Here is a 17,953-nt window from a genome sequence, read left to right on the forward strand (position 1 = left end):
ACAGACCAGGGAAAATAAGTTCTTTTTTTAGAATTAATGGTGTGATCAACTCCTTCTGTCCTCAGGAAAGAAGGGTCTGAGAAAATTAGCCACCTTAAAGGTTATGATTTTTTTTTTCAATCAACATATGTTGGGACAACTCCCTCATGGTTTCCCTGCCCCCCACCCCAAGATGGATTTAATTAACATTGGTGTAAGTAGATAAGGTTCCCAAACAGTAATTAAAGTCACTGGTAATGGCACAATGCTGTTACAAGTGGCTCTGAATCTCAGGTGACTAATCTAGAAATGGAACGAAAAGCAACAATTTGTACTTTGGGATAACAAATCCTTAATTGAACCATATTAAACTTCCACCAGCCACTTCAGTTCTGAGTTTATTCCTTTCAGAAGTAATATGGATTTGAAAAAAAAAATCATTTTGTATTCTTGTTCTAGGTTAGATTGATTGAAACCCATGCAGCTCTAAGGAGCCAGATCTCATTCGTTTAACCTGGCATGCCACCGTGATGAAAACATAATTCTTTAGAAAGAGGTATAAGTGGAAAGCTTTTCCCAGAAGATAAACATCACACACTTACTGTTCTCTGAAAGAGAAGTCCCAGACTGGATTTGAAGCATATTTTTCTATCAAAATATTGTTCTTGTTACAATGATATCAGGTCTCTGGCCCCTTAAATGCTGAAGTGAATACTAGAGAGAGAGTTGATGACAGCCATTAACCCTTAAAACTTTTTTTTAATAGGAAATTCTGGTTGTATCTTGGGAGATGTTGCTCGGAAATTCAGAACTGAAGCCTGACACAAACAAGAAGTAGAAAGCTATGGTAGAAGACAAGATGAGAAACTCTGAACCAGGCCATGATCCATTACCATACCCAGTTGTGGTACCACACTCTCCACCATCTAACTTAGATTTGCCATCCAAAGGGTTTAATGTGTTTATATGGAGAACACTGGTACTGGCTGCTTACCATCAGGTACCCTGACCGGTCCTTGAGAGCAGGGACCATCCCTATATTTGTTTACTGCTCCATTCAGGATTAGCTTCATAATTTGTGGGGCCCAATGCGAAATGAAAACACAGGGACCACTCCATTTTTTTTTTTTAATTTTTAAAGCAACTTTATTTTTTCCCCCAAGTTTTTATCTAAATTCAAGGTAGTCAGAAACTAATGAGATATTATACATTGGCTAATTGAATTTAAATTTAAAAATACATAAATAAATTCAAGTTAGTTAACTTATGCTGTAGTATTGGTTTCAGGAGTAGAATTTAGTGATTCATCATTGCATATAATACTCAGTGCTCATCACAAAAAGTGTCCTCCTTAATGCCCATCACATTTAACCCATCCCCCTTCACACACACAGCCCCCCATCTAGCAACTCTTCTTTGTCCTCTAGAGTTAAGAGTCTCTTATGGTTTGCCTCCCTCTCTGTTTTTACCTTATTTTATTTTTCCTTCCCTTCCCCTATGTTGATCTGTTTTGTTTCTTAAATAACACAGGGACCACTCAAAAAAAAAATCTATTGATAACTTGAAGGCAGCAACAGCAGAGCATGAAACCAAGAGCAAGGCCCTTCTAATCATGGGACCCTATGCATCTGCAAAGGTCATATGCCCATGAAGCCAGCTCTGCCTCTGTCTGTAGCACCTAGAATAATGCAGGGGACAATATAAAACTCAGTGATATTTGAGGATATACTACATAAATTCATGCTTATGATCTTTCTCTTTTCTATCTGCCAGCACCATGGATTACTCATGAGAATTTAGAAGGCCTTGTCAGAAGAGAAGGAAAAAGAAGAGATTTAGGGGCTTTTCTGCCCTTTCAATGGCATCTGAATACCAAAAGGGAATCAATACCTTCACTATTAGATTTACCAATGAGAAAATCAGTTGTGTTAGAGTGAATGAATGCATTTAAACAGGGAACTTACTCTTGCAAAATGTCCTATCAAAAGGGGTTCAGTGTTTACTTGAGATTTAAAAAACAACAACAGCAACAAAAACTCAGCTGTGTAACTTCTATTTAAATCACTACAGACCATCACTATTCGAAAATTGGCATCTCTAGTGGAAGGGTGGTCCCCAAATCTCTTGCAGCTTTGAAGGTGTCCACATCCTCATTCCCAGACCCTGTGAATGTGACCTTATGTGGAAAAATGGTCTTTGCAGACATAATTAACATAAGGAGGATGCAAAGAGGAGATCATCCTGGATTATTTAGTTGGCTCTAATTCCAATAGCAGATATCCTTATAAGAGACACACACAGGAGAGACACACAGAAGAGAAGAAGGCAATGTGAACACAGAGACAGAGATCAGAGTGAAGTGACATGGCCACAAACCCAAGAAACCTGGGACGGCCCCAGATCCTGGAGGTGTCAAGGAATGTATTCTCTCCCAGAGCTGCTGTTGGGAACATGGTTCTGCTGGATTTGAACTTCTGGCCTCCAGAACTGTGAGAGAATAAATTTTTGTTGTTTTCAGTCACCGAGTTTGTGGTAATTCATGACAGCAGCCTTAGAGAACTACTACAGCATCTGTAAGTAGTAAGACCCAATAGGAAAAAAAAAAAAATCATTACATAGCCAATGAGTTGTATATACTTGTTAATAAGTACATACGTAAGACATCATAGATAGCAAAATGGTAACATGAATGTCAAGCATGGTGGAAGTCAGATAGTTTTCTTTTTACAAACCACAAAATGCTTTGCTCCTAACTGGGAAACATGAGGCAGTGTTTAATGCCATGTTCCAGAAGAACGTCAAGGTATAATTTTGACGATGCGTGTAATCAGGCCATGGGATAGGAAAAGAACCACAACATCTTCAGCATTTTGCCTTTGACAGTCTCAGCAATTCTGTTTTTTCCTGAGACATATTGAGAACATGTGTAATTGGGTCATCTGAGAAATTAAAGGAGAGCTCACAGAACACGGACAACGTAAATGCCATTTTCATTGCCTACATCCAGATGGGATCAAATCAGTGCCCATGCAGGCCACCCCACTTGGACAAGTCTTTTTTTTTTTTTTTTTAATAGTTCAAGTGCTGCTTTCAGTCATCAGATTACAATTTGTATATTTTACTCATTCTCAGGCTTCAGAAGTTTAGAGATAGATTGCTTTTGGATTGTAATTTTCGTTTGACCCAAAGGATGCTCGCGTTTAAGATGATCACATTCCCTATTTCTATTTTTCACATCCAAATGACACCCTAGACAGAAGGAAAGATGCTTTAAGTTATAAAATCGGTAAACATGTGTTTCTCTGGAGCCCCAGTTGGCACAAGGAAATTGCTCACGGAAAAACAAATTCTGTTTTATGAATAACTTATTTAATACTTTGTGTCCTTAGAATATTGATTGCATTATCGATGGAAAGGTAATTTGTTATACATTCAGTTTGCTATCATAAAATCATTTCAGCCACTTCGCTGGTAAACATTGGTGTGTTAAAACCTCTTTCATGAGTAGTCGATTACAGACGATAATATGATCATCCCATGGAAATTAGTAAACTTTTTACAAAGACCTTTTTTTTTTTAATTGCACAAATGTTGGTGAGAATCCAGCTCTTGCAGCTTTGAAGTAGGGTGTTTTCCCATCTTCAAGATCCTGTCTTGTTTAACTAGAGCTCTTCAATTCCCGAAAAGCCCCTTAATTAAAAAAAAAAAAAAAAAAAAAAAAAGTTCTCCTCAAAGAAAATGAACCACTGGCTGGGGATTTTCTCCTCTGTCGCTGGTATTGATTGCAGTCCAATCTCAAAAGTAACTCATCTTTTAGATCTTGTCCCTCTCTTATTTTTTATATTGTTAATTGAAAATTTCTTTCATTTTTAAGTTTGCTTGAGTGGAGGGAGACAATTGGTGGGTGGTGAATGGTTCAGCAGACCCCAAACTTCCTTAGCAGATTTAGGAAATGAATTTATGTCTCTTCGACTTGACACGCAAATATTTTTCTAGCTGTAATTGGGTCCCTATGCAGCTAACTTTCCAAACTGTGGCACTTTTGGACACTTTCCAAGATCCACCACGGACCGACTAGGGTATGTCAGTTAAACGGAATCTTTCGCTACTTAACCTGCACTTCTCTGAATTCAAATTGGCCTCCAGAGTGCCCTAAATCAGGACACTGGAGCTAAGCTATTACTGACTTGTGCCAATACTATGCATTTAGAGAAGAGTCGAGATAAACTTTTGTTTCCACCCTTTGGTTGACATTTATGTCGTAACTGTGCAATCGTGGGCAGTGCAGAATCCTCTATCCAGAACTTTTATGCTTCCTGGAGGAGGCAGCAGAGGATGGGTACTGGCATTCATCCTTATCATCCCCCTCTTGGCAAGAGAAAAATTCGTGAATACAGGGGGAGAAAGCTGAAGTGGAATGCTCTCCAATTTTACCCCCCGCAAGGAATCTGTAACCCCTTAATGAGATACCATCAATAGATCTGCTCTATCCTCCAGGCACACCCTTTAGTTTTTCCATCTGGCCGTTCTTTCCCTCGTTTCTGTCCTGGTCTCCCTTGGAGATCATTTTCAGATGGATTTTATTCATATAAAAATAGATGTGTGTTGAGAGGTGGCGGGTGGGAATCTTGGTTTGGGGGTCTGCACAACTTGGTTCGACCTGTCCCCAGGCACCCTCTGCACACACACACACACACACACACACACACACACACACAATCCGTATGCCTATACTCTGCCCTCTGCCCACTTCTTTCATTTCTCACACTTCAACTCTTGTCCAATTTCACTGGATCTGAGGAAAACAGATGGTTCACCTTCATGGAACCTTAAATGTAGCATGTGGACAAGCTTAAGGATTCTGCATAGCCTTGGTTTTCCTTGAAAATGGACTCTATTTAAATAACTCAAAGAGAACAAGAATGATCATCAGTGCAGTTCTCACCAGCCAAGCTCTTAATGTGTTATCCCCCCTTCAGCTGGACATTTAGTCTTGGACTTGAGTACAGCCCTGCCAGCAGCATACCTTTGAGGGTCTCCATGCTAGAGGCTGCTGTAGGCTTGCTATTCAGGGATCCATTGTGAGTCAGGGGAGCTCCTCCATACTCACCCAGATTTAGAATCACTGTTAACTAAGGCAAATTAAGGAAAGTTATTTCAGTTGCAATTAGAAAGAGAAGCGATTAAAGGTTCACCTCAATACACTGAACCCTAGAAGAGCTGGTATTGCTACACAAATAATAATTCTGGGTGCCATTTTGTCAATGGGGGAAACAGTGAATGTAATGAGGCTGGTGAACCCTCACAGAGATCAAGAGAAGGGCCAGACCCTTGTGGTTTTGAAGGCCTGAGACATAAATAAATAAATAAATAAATAAATAAAACGACGAGACAAGAAAAGAAAACAGCCAAAAGCCAGATGTTCCTCTAGCTTTTATGTGTACAGATGAATCCTTTGAGAGGGGACAGAAGCCTAGCTTTCATGCAGGGTCACATGTGGTCAATAGCACAATAAGATTACTGAATGTTTACTTCCAAAGCCATCTTTGGGCTTTAGGAACACACTCAGCCGGCCTTATGGTGCCCCTCTGATTAGCTCTGAATGTTGACAGGAGGCTCTCAGAGGGGGCTAAGCCTGCGGAGGAAGGTAGCTGGCTCGGGAGGAAATGTCCCTTAAAAGGTATGCTGGGCAAATGAGCTAACGAAATCCTCTTCCTTGGGGTGCTCGCCCCAAGTGGGCACACCATGACATGAGAGGCCCGAGAGGTTTCCCAAAGCTGAACATGAGGCACTGGCATTGTTGTGGTCATTATGGTTACGAACATGCTCACCCAAACCAAATTCAGGGAATGGCAGCGGTGAGTCTTCTGTCTTATTTAGACACTCTGGTTGGTTATAGGGCTGGAATTGGTGTAGGTTGGGAGGAGAGCCACAGAGGGCACATGAGATGGTGTCTTCTCAACAGAAGCATCCCTTATCTGGACACTCACGTGCTCAAAGGCATTTGGGGGAGGGGGGCTGTCCCTATGTAAGTGTGCACATAGGAGCACTTCTGACCCAGGATTTCAGGCACAGGCTTCTGGCAGGCACACGTCCCATGTCCCAAGCCCAAGAAGAATCATTTTGTGTTTTTTGTTCAAAAGAACAGACTTTGAATCCTTTCTTGGTAACTGATCAATTCTGAAAATACCTGTGACTCAGATCTGTGCTTACACTATTTATTTTCTGAAAATTCAAAAAGTATCTACTCTGCAGTTGGCCAGTGGTGCCAAGGAGAGCCGCTCTGGGATCATCTGAATGACCACTCCACCAAGCCTCCCCACCACCGCTCACCCACAGCCATTTCCCTGCATTTCCTAGAATTGCTGAGCTCTCTTCCCTGAGTTCCGGCTGTGTAGATAAGAAACACATCGAACATGTCTTAAAACAGAACCACAGAAAACTTGTTCTGTTAGATAGTTGTGAAATTTAAATTAAAAATGTGGAAAATAATTTAACTTATCTTTTCCTTGCAGGAAACCTATAACACCTATAAATTACAGTTTATACCATAGAGAAAATTTTTCTAACATCTCAAATATTCAGATTTTCATGCTTTGAGAACTTAACTAACTGCACTGTCTGGCCCTCCAATGTGAAAAACACTCCTCTCCATGAAGGCAATTGGAGGAGACACTGCTGTAATTGATATGTCAACTTAAGTGGTCCAGCTAATATTTCCACAAGCACTTGAATATAAAATGTAATGGAGCTCTTTAAAAGGCTCATTGCAGTTGTAATTTTGAATTGCTATAAAATTTATAGTCTTTGTCCATACCCAATTCCTATCTTGGGAATTTATAATAGACATAGTACACGTATATATTTTTACTAAAGGTTGACTCAGAAAAGGAAGTGCTTCTAACTGAAGCCATATCCTGGGCGGGGGGGGGGGGGGGGGGGGGTAATAGTATTAAATGGTCATTGCTTTCCAGACAGCATTCTTGTTTTTGCCTCTTTTTTTTTTTTTTTGGATAGACTGTTTGTTTTCCTAGTTCCCTAAACCTAGAATTCTATATTACGCATAATTGCCTAAACCCAGATATTATGTACTATAGAATAATTTTAATAATTTAAATATGAAACAGTACACCATGTTAAAGTTCATTATGATTAATACTGTATTCTAATAATCCTTTCTTGATCTGAACAAGAAAACGCAACTGACGCTTGGCTGAAAGAAAACAATTATTGATTCAAACTTATTGTCCTACAATCTCGGTCTTAGGAGGGAAATCTGTTTGCGGACATGAACACTTTGACCCATGAACATTATTTAAACACGAAAGCAAATCAGAAAATGCCAGTATCTAATGTGCCTTTTCATTTCTCTGAAATCAGACTGCTCAAAGGATCATTGCAGGTCCTGGGCTGAACTATAAGTCCCCAAATTGAAGAAAATGATAGCCCTCACAGAATTTCCAGGTCTAGATAACCCCCTCCCCATGTTTATTTATGAGTCTATTACTTCTTGTTTGGAAAATTTCCTTGACACCTCGTGGTGTGTGTATTAGATTCTATTCCCTCTAGTGAGAGGCAAAGCTTAACTAGAACACATGCCTGGGAGCTTTAAAGAATATGATATTCACTCAGCAAGAGAAACGCCTCCCATCAAGCAGCCTCCTGGAAAAACGCTTTATGAAGACAGTTTTTCACTGCTGACATGTCAGCGTCTGTTCTCCAGTACTCCTGCTGTTTTTCATAAAGGATGTTTAGTATGGAGCTAAGTCTGAAACCAACAGTGCACTTGCTTTTGGTGGTCATTAACAAAAGAATTGCTTTAGTAGCATCTAAATTCTATGTGTCATCGCTATCATACTCTTCACTGGCCTGGAGGGTGTCTACAGTCACATGTTGAAAAGCTCCATTTTGTTGTAATAAATAATGCACTAATAATATTCGGAGGTGCCAAAAAAAAAAGTTACATATGCAGAAGAGCTATCTTGGAGGAATTGATTTACTTGGGAATACTCAGAACTGAACCTTAACAAAATTAACCACCAGGTGCCTATACATTTCTTGCAAAGCTACATACATCTTGGTTTAAAAGTCAGTGAGACTATTTCACAAGGAAATGACATATTGTTCCCCATCCTGGGGGCCGTCATTGTACTGTTTACTATATAGCTTTGAAATGTTTTCCAGTGGAATCAGGTCAAGATAATTTCAGAAACAGGTGCAAATCAGCAATTCACTAAGGGAGTGGACCCCTGTTTTGAATAGATCCAGGATCATATCAATTTATATTAAACCATTATTATTTTAATCAAATGATGAATATTTCACTTTATATAGTTAACGCTCTAGAGTAATGGGATAAGTGTATCTTTTTGTGGTTAATTTGCATGTAAACCAAAGGAAGAGCTAGCTTCCATTTGACACACCAACGGCCAGCGCAAACTCAACTCCCTCCTTATAAATCACTGGGAGAGATGGCACGCTTTCCTTTTTTCCCCTTGGCCTAAATTTTGTCTCTTAGCTGCACCAATGTTATGTCTACCTAATCAAGTCCTATTTATGTGTCAATCTTCAAAATCATGCATTGATCTGAGGAGCTGATGAAAATGTATGCTGAATTGTTTGAAGCAAAAGAATACACTGTAGATAAAAATGCTCTGGAGGATTAGGAAATCCTATTAAATTTATTTCACCAAGATGTATATTAATCTCTAAGAAGTTGAGCTAAAAGATTAAACTGCAAGTACTAGCCCTTAATTAGAATGTGAGCAGCTTTTATATTCTCTGTCTGGATGTCTCATGAGCATACTGATTTCTTGTTAATACTGACCCTTCCTGCATTGAAACAGAGATGTACGAGAAGTAATTGGGTTTGAGGAAGCATTTAGCAACTCTCATGAAGTCTTCAATTGCTTGCCCTGAGATATGGAGGCATCAGGATTTTTTTAATCTCTTTGCGTTCTATTTGACAGATAGTCGCTGCAATCATGGCCATTACTGGCATCGTCATGATGGCATATGCAGATAATTTCCACACAGATTCGATCATAGGAGTGGCATTCGCAGTGGGCTCAGCCTCTACATCTGCATTATATAAGGTATGTTGTGCCTTTTTTTATGTCATTGGCTGTCATTCATAGCTTAAACTCAAGTAATAAAGGAAGACAGGACAACGAAAGTCTTGGCTTGAGAAAAAAAAAAAAGATGGTTTAAATAAGACTAAGTACCATTTACTGGGTACTTGCTACATGTTGGACACTTGCCAGAAGTTTTCACCTGTGTTGACTCAACTTTCTGAGGCACCAGCACTTAGCCCCACTTTCCAGATGAAGAAACTGAGGCTTAAAAGATTAGTAACTTGCCTAGGGGCCTACAGCCAGGAAGTGACAGAAAGATTTAAATTCTGACTGGCCACCTCCAAAGCCCATGCCCCACACCTCTGCCCGTCCACAGTCATCAACCAGTTGCAACAGGGGCTGAGAAGGAACCCCTCCTCTCTTTAAGGTTCTTTATGTTAACTGCCCACAGTCATTACCTTAACCCAAAGAGGTGTTAAAAATTCCAAGCAAGCTGTCACTCGTGAGTTGACTGCTACGTATTAACCCGAAGCCACAGGAACTCCTGTCATTAGTGAAACGAAGGCCCTCCTTTCCTCTCTGATGGATACTCTGGGTCTGCGCTATGTACTTACCACTCATTCTCTGCTGGAGCTGCCTGTCATCAGCGGAAAAATCTATTCAGTCTTTGCCCCTGACTTCAGAAGGAAGGTCTAAGAGAGCGGATCTAAAAGGTTATCCCCAAAGCTCCACTTTTCAGAGCCAGCTTTCAGGAGGTGGCTAAGGCACTGCTCCACTTTCGCCTCTCTCGGTGTTTCAATGAGAAAATTCTCTGTGAAAGCAGGAAACGCCCTTCGCATCCCTCCTGGATGCCTGTTCGGATTATTCACCAGCACTGTGGCTCCGAGGGCACTGAGTCTATTTCCATATTGACATTCCCTGGCCCACCGATCGTGTGACAGGCTTGACTAGTTTTCACTCAATTGCCGTTAGTGTCTAACTGGCCCCCAACTGAAACTCCTCTGAGGTGTCTAAGGAGACCAAAGAACAGCACGTGGTCAAGTTCTCTGGATTAAGTCTCTCAAGAGAAAAAAAAGAAGTTCGGTTGAAATTAAAAGCAACACCTGGAATTGCTACGTGACTGGGATGGCCGTCTTTTCGAGAGAATTCTCCTGACCATGTCATAGATGTATTCATCCTGGGAGCAGTAACATTTGCAGACACACATAAAATCAAATGTGCACCGTCAGAAAGATCTGATTTGTTCTATGTTGTTTGAGGATTAATATAGGAAGCAGAAGGGTTATAAAGCCAAGAACTAACAACTAGACCCCTGGCTCCTCCTCAGCCCAATGTGACTTTATGTTGGCCATTCATACCTTCTTGCTACCTTCTTCTGTACACAGATTTATATCCAGAAAAAAATTTTTTTTTTAATCTGGAGAATAAACACAGTATTTGTGAAAATAAGTTAAACTCAGAGAGAAAAGTGCTTATAAATCCAAAGCATCATTATTACATCTCTCAACAACATAATGATCATCTCTCTGTCTAGTTTAGTTTTTGGTATCTGTCAGATTATGGGTAAAATGAATCCCATCCTTGAGGGGTAGAATTGACGGCATCTCAACCCTAGATTTTCCTGGGTTTGTCTACACGCTTAGTTATCATTCACCCTATACCCATCCCTGATGGTGGTGTTTAACACAGTGCCTGCAGTTGTTTCCAACATCGTAAGGAATTCATTTTATGGCATTTGCTGTTTCATGTGAAGACAACAGGGCATCTTACTTATCTCAATGGCCCATTTACTGTCATGGAGACGGTGGGGTGAGAAGAAATAGAAGATAAACTCTGGGTTGGTCAGTTCATTGTGTAGAACTTGCCTTTTTGCTCTAGCCAAGTCTCTAACTCTGTGGCTAAGGAGTTTCTTTCCCAATCCAAGGTCTTGTTCAAGATGTTTCTCGGAAGTGCCAACTTCGGTGAAGCAGCACACTTTGTCTCCACGTTGGGTTTCTTCAATTTGATCTTCATCTCTTTCACTCCGGTCATCCTGTATTTCACCAAGGTAGAGCACTGGTCATCATTTGCAGCTCTGCCGTGGGGCTATCTCTGTGGGATGGCCGGGCTGTGGCTGGGTAAGTGGCCCCAGGTTTTGCCTTCCATTCCCTACATCACTTTTGACCTTTCCTTGGATCAGATAAATGAACATAGTAGGGTTATTCCCTTGGGAAACTTTGTCCTCTGTTTCCCAAACTTACTTAAGGTTGGCTAATGGTCAGAAGGTTCTTTGCAGGCTATTGCTTGTATAGATCACAGATGTTCAACTGGTATATCTCCCGTGAAGTAAAGTGCAAGCTAGAGGCCTAGATCACTCTGATCACCACTGGGCTTCAAACAGCCTTGTCCATTCTTCATGTTGTACTGTATGATGTCACTGTGTTCCAGCATAGCATGGTGCACCAGGCAGAGGGAGAGAGGAGATGGTACATTCAAGGTACTCAAAGTGGATCAAAATGGCTGGAGCACCAGGTGCAGGAAGAATAGGGAGGGAAGAAGGAAATGACATTCTGGAAAGAAACAGGTCATGAAGGAGCTGGAAACCCATTAAAGGGAGTAAATCCATTTAAAAATCTTTAAGCAGAGGAGACAGGCTCCCATCTACATTTTAGTCAGCCAGCTCTGGCTGTGTATGGAGAATGAATTTGAGATAGGAAGCCCTCAGCAAGCAAGAGAAGGCAGAACTGGACTTGGTCACCCTGCTAAGTAGGTTGTGCCTAGTCGGTGACCAGGAAAAAAATCACCTGGAATCTTTTTAATGTTCTCTCTCCAAATTCCCCAGACTCAAGGTGGTCTGCTTCACCTGAGCAACCAGGGGACTGTGACTTTCCAGCTGTGCTGCTTCTGTCACCCACTGTAAAAGGAGCCTGAAAAATAATGAGCCCACTCTTGTCTCCCCAAGCAGGTGAACAACAGCACCCGCTACATGACTCAATGTCCCTTTACTCAGAACCAAATGACTTTCATTCTGCTCCTCTGTCTTCACCCTTCCCAAGGATAGCTCCCTCTGCCTGATCCCCATTTTCCCACCACATCTGACCTGCAGGATGTCTGCCAACTCTCAGCTGACCTTTATCAAAGTGGCATAATCCGAAGCAGCTTTGCAGTTCCTGGGAGAAAACCATTGGCCTGGTTTTCATTCCCACAGAAGCCTTGGGTTGTCTTTTCTCTACTTTGGCCCAGGCTCCTAAGCAGAGGGTGGGGCAGGGGTCTGAGACCAGAGAAGGATCAAATGTTGATTGTTGGTCTTTGAATTATACTTTTGAAGTCCAAAGATATGTAGTTATGACCTTTCATAACCTCTGCTAAATTGAGTAGAAATCAATAGCAGTGTTTCCATAAGAACCAAACATCCTAATTAAAAGTGCCTCGATAATTTCCTGCCCCAAATCATGTATGCACGATCTCCAGCTTAATGCAAAGTAGCCCTTCACCAACATATATCCCTTGGCCTTGTCCATTCACCTGACATGTCTGTGTCCCTCTGAAACTTGGGTGAGGCCCCATGCTACAGATAGCATATTGAATTATATATCCTTGTCCTTAGGTTGTCAGAAAAATGAGTAAGTGTTCTACCTAAAGAACTAATTAAAAACAGACAACATATTTCAGTGAAGCCACCTGTTTTTTGCTGAGTGGGAAGGGCTCAGTTCTCACCCAAATACCAGTACTTTCAATCTGCTGAAATAATCCAGTTCAGCCAATGAAAGAGCAGTATAGGAGATTAGCAGAATCTGTGTAGGATTGAATACCTTCCTGACTTGCTAGAGTGTGCCGTATTTGACTCCCTGAGTCTGCGGAGAGAGTTGAGGGGCTGGAATAGTCATTCCTATTGTAGCTCTGCCATGAAGGAAAAACAATTATTAGCTTTGGAAGGTCCTCTGCCTTAATTGCCACCACTATTATATGATAATTATGAAGGAGCCCATGTTTTATGAAAGTTCAACCCACTGTCTCTAACTACCAAATACAAGTGACTCCAGATAATTAAGTTAGTGGACTTAATTAAGGCAGGGATTATAAATAGCAGTAGAAGAATAAACACTGTCCTGAATGGAATAGTTCTAGAACCATCTTTGGTTCTATAGAGATATAGGCAGCATGGTTGAATCATTTACATAGAGATCTCTCTGAATTGAGGACCATTCCTAGTTGTTACTATTCATCTCTCTAAACAACCCCTAAAAGAAACACAATTGAAATCCATTAAAATAACGCTATGTAGGGGCACCTGGGTGGCTCAGTGGGTTAAACATCAGAGTCTTGGTCTCCGCTCAGGTCCTGATCTCTTAAGACCCAAACATCCTGATTAAAAGTGCCCAATTTCCTGGCCAAAATCAACCTACCCGGGAACCATCATAAAACCCAAATTCCCAGTGTGGAACCTACTTGAAATGAAATGAAATAAAATAATGTTATGTAGTTTATCATTGTTTTTCTTTTTTATCATTGTTTTTCTTTCAAAAACATGTATTTTTGATAATTTTTGTAGGGGGTAGATGATTGTTTTATATATATATATTTAAAGATTTTATTTATTTGACAGATACAGATCACAAGTAGGTAGAGAGGCAGGTAGAGAAAGAGAGAGAGAGAGGAGGAAGCAGGCTCCCCGCTGAGCAGAAGAGCCTGATGTGGGTCTCGATCCCAGGATTCTGGGATCATGACCTGAGCCAAAGGCAGAGGCTTTAACCCTCTGAGTCACCCAGGCGCTCTAAAGAGTTTTTGTTTTGTTTTGTTTTTTAACATTTTATTTATTTGACAGAGAGAGACACAGCAAGAGAGGGAACACAGCAGGAAGAGGGAGAATCAGGCTTCTCACTGGGCAGGGAGCCTAATGTGGGGCTAGAACCCAGGACCCCAGGATCATGACCTGAGCCAAAGCAGATGCTTAACAACTGAGCCACCCAGGCGCCCCCTGTTTTACATTTTACTAAAAAGATCCAAAATATTAATTCAAATATATCTAGTTATACCTTCCTTTGGTTCTGTGGCCCTGCCCTTGGATAATCTGTGCACAAATCAGGATGTGGAAAAGATCCCTGGGGTTCAGTGCATTACATTGAACACACTTTCATTTGCCTCTCTGATGCTCACCACGAGAGAAAGGAAATAAAACAGCATAGGCCATCCTTGGATAGAGTTTCGTTTAGGCAGTAACAGGAGAGCCTTTTCATTATCCAGGAATATGGCATCATACAACAAAGTAACAAAGGGAAAAAGTCCAAACTTCAAACAGTCCTCTGCTCCTGGCTGGCCCCAGCCTGCCTTTATAGTGCTAATAAGCAGTGTCCTGAATTGATTGTTTCACTGCTTTGGATTTGTTCTAAATGCCCTTTGCCAGCCAACTGGCAAGAGATCAGGCAGCCAAGGTGATAAAGGAGAAAAGAGAATAGACCACTTCAATTGAGAAACTCGTGCACCTGGCTACCAAATTAGAGGATTAATTGACCAAAGGTGCGGACTGTATAGAAGGCAGGTTTAGCAAAAACACTGGTTCTATTATGTGAAGAAGGAAAGGGCCCGGCAGATCAGTTTCCCTTCATCCTCTGTATCCTCCTGTGTTTTTCAGCCTTCAACATCCTGGTGAATGTTGGTGTGGTGCTGACATACCCAATCTTGATCTCCATTGGGACAGTGCTCAGCGTCCCCGGAAATGCAGGTACCGGTCGCATTTGACAAGTGCGCCATCTCTTGCTTCTGTTCCTTTCACACCCTGAGTGGTTTCTTTGAACAATTGTGAATTATGTCCCTTGCCTTGGAAGATGTTTTTAAATATTGGGAAGGTGGCAGACAACAGAATAACTATGCAGCAGATTTAAAATTTGCAGCTATAAACACTGTTTTTACTCAGTTGTGCTTTTAGAATTAAATACCAAATGTATCATTTGGGTTTCATGTAATCTCCCTGACAACCTAATTTTGCGGTATTTTTAGAGGAAGTCCTGTGGAAACAAAAGGCATCCCAGCCGAGGACTCTCAAGTAAACGTCACTAACGAAAGTGTAGGAAACGTTCAGGGTGTGGGCTCCCCGTCAGACTATCCGTGGGGAGCGGCAGAAGCTTCTCCTGGGGGCCGAGCAGATGGCCCTCTGGAATACATACAGGAAAAAGCAATTGGGCTCACTTTGGGGACAGGAAGAGAGGCTATTTTTCCAGGATGATCTTTTTAGTGAAATGTGTCAATGGAGCAAGTTATGAAAGTGAGGTATTTGGAAGACCATACGGTCCTAACTGTGAGATTCTATTTTTCCAAGTCTCAGGTACCCAACTTTCTCTGCCCCGGTACTCCTAATCAGCAGGTACTCATTGAGCCTTTACTGTGTGGAGAACTGTAGAAGAAACAGGGAGGGGGAAAGGATATTATTGTTCCCCTAAGAAACTTCCACCAAATTTGGAAAACAAGACCAACATGTACGAAATAACTTAACACCCCACAGTGGGATTTATTAGCAAATGCCAAATGGTGTGAGACAGACTCATAGGACTACCAGATACCTGGAGGAAAGAAATAGGAGTGAGGAGTGGAGTTGTCAAGGAAGTTCATTCATTCACCTAGGGATCCAGTCATTCAACACATCATTTCCAAGCACTTAGGACATGTCAGGAGCAGTACTAATGCTGGTGAGAGTATGTATGTATACTCTGAACCATGTAGTATACAGAGGGAGAAAAAGGAATTCAGTAGTTACAACATAGAGACAGAATTGTGTTGATAGAGGTGTGTAATGAATGCTCTGAGAGCACACAGGAGGGGCATCCAGGAAGGCTTCCTGTAAGAAGCCAAAAGAGAGAATGAATGAAGGGATTTGCTGGATGGTGGGGATATGAGAAGGAATGGGCGTTCCATGTAGATAGAACAATCTAGGCATTACCAACAATTCCACTAATAGGTACATATGCTGAAAAAATAGAAAATAGGGACCTTAAAATATACTTGTACGTGAACATTCATTGCAGCACTTTTCATGGTGGCCAAAAAGTGGAAACACCCAAATGTCCATCCACAGATGAACCAATAACCAAGTTGTGATACAATGGTCCATCATTCAGCCATAAGAAGGCAGGAAGTATGGGTACGTGCTCCCACATGGTTGAACTTCAAAAACGTCGTGCTAAGTGAAAGAAGCCACATGCAAAAAAGTCACATTTGGTGTGATTTCATTTATATGGAATCTCTAGAACAAGTTAATCCATGGAAACAAACATCAGATTCCCATACAGGAATTGGGAGGTTGGGGAGGGGATTGGGGAGTAACTGCTTCGGGGTAAGGGGTTTGAATTTGAAGTGATGGAGATGTTCTGGAATCAGACAGAGGTGGCAGTTGTACAACACTGTGGCCTACAAAATGCCACTAAATTCACGTGAAAAGAGTTCATTTTAATTTATAGGAACTTCACCTCCATTAAAAATTCTTTAAAAAGAACAGGAGGTCCCAAAATGTAGGCATTAACAAACTTGGCCCATTTGGAAAATCCTCAGCAGCCCAGTGAAACTGGAGAAGTGTGAAGGGATGCAGAGGAGAAGTTTCGAGAAATAAAACTGCAGAGGCAACTAAGTGAGATGACATGAGCCTGAAGGATAAGTCTGACTTAGAGAGAAGAACAGAAAGCAAACAAAGGCGACAATAGAATGATAGGGACAAAGGAAAGCGAGGAGTGGAGTTGTCAAGGAAGTTCATTCATTCACCTTGTTGAAAAGAACAAGGGAGACTTTAGAGATTTCTAGAAGTAGCACTGACAGTGGTACTTCTCAGAGAAGCTTAGAAGCTTAGAACCAGTCCTAGCCTGTGACAGACCTGATTTTTCTTCCCTAGCCGTGGATCTCCTGAAACAGGAGGTGATCTTCAATGTCGTCCGCCTGGCTGCTACCATTGTCATCTGCATTGGGTTTCTGCTGATGCTGTTGCCAGAGGAGTGGGACGAAATCACCCTGAGATTCATCAACAGCCTGAAGGAAAAGAAGAGTGAGGAACATGTGGAGGACATCACTGATTCTAGTGTACACCTGCGGACCAGAAGCAGGGCCAATGGGACAGTGTCTATACCCCTGGCTTAACGAGGGACCCATTTTGGATGCACGTGTATGTATATTCTGTGAATATAGTAAAATTTTCTCACTACCTGTACACTCAAATGACAGTATTAATTCTGGATTTGGATAAGTCATAGGTGAAATCATGCCAAGGATAAAAGTTTACATTTATATGCTTATCAAGGAACTGGTGTAAATAATCATAATAAATTTTTTTTAATTAAAATATATTCATCTTTATTCTATTTCTTCTGTTTTAGAGGGAATTGCCTGCCCTTAATTTGCAAAATTTCCTGAAAACCTGAGACTCTACTAAGTTATGGGTTTATCATGACCTTACCCTCACTGGAAACTGAAATGTTTTCGTTCCATCAGAGAAAGTTGCATAAGAGGAAAACACATGTAAAGGATACACACTTTATATATATTTAAGTCCAATAAGACCCTTAAGTTTGAAGGTTGGGAAGTAATTAAACAACTATCAAAAGAGCATCTTCTATATGCAAGACTTACACTAGGAAAAATGAAGGCATGAAGACAGAGAAGACTCCGTCTCTACTTCCAATGTGCTTAGAGTAGTATAGAACCTAAGAGTGGTTATAAATATCTCTAATAGGAGGTAGACATTTAAAAATGGCAGAGGGGATAGAGCACAGCTCTACAGCACCTGACATGTTGACCACTCCTTTTTCCTGAAATATCCTCTCTACTTGACTCCCATACTGTTTCCTGGTTCTCTATCTGCCTCACTGGCTGCTTCTCTAGGGTCCTCTTCCAAGACTGGTCTCATCACTGTCAACCTTCAGTGCTCGGTCTTCTTATCATCT

The 17,953-nt window shown here is 41.2% G+C and overlaps 1 protein-coding gene across 1 annotated transcript in view; it reads left to right on the forward strand.

Moving 5' to 3' along the window:
• Positions 1–17,346, forward strand: part of SLC35F4 (solute carrier family 35 member F4) — a 235,621-nt gene extending 218,275 nt beyond the window's left edge. Inside the window, exons 5-8 of the mRNA XM_032875308.1 lie at positions 8,949–9,074; positions 10,978–11,170; positions 14,665–14,754; positions 16,909–17,346. Of these exons, the coding sequence (XP_032731199.1) occupies positions 8,949–9,074; positions 10,978–11,170; positions 14,665–14,754; positions 16,909–17,150 (651 nt within the window). The 3' untranslated portion in view covers positions 17,151–17,346. The remainder of the gene's footprint in view (positions 1–8,948; positions 9,075–10,977; positions 11,171–14,664; positions 14,755–16,908) is intronic.
• The last annotated feature ends 607 nt before the right edge of the window (positions 17,347–17,953 follow it).

The sequence above is a fragment of the Lontra canadensis genome, unplaced genomic scaffold (genome assembly GCF_010015895.1).
Source record: "Lontra canadensis isolate GAN:19392208 unplaced genomic scaffold, GSC_riverotter_1.0 scaffold55, whole genome shotgun sequence".
NCBI lineage: Eukaryota > Metazoa > Chordata > Mammalia > Carnivora > Mustelidae > Lontra > Lontra canadensis.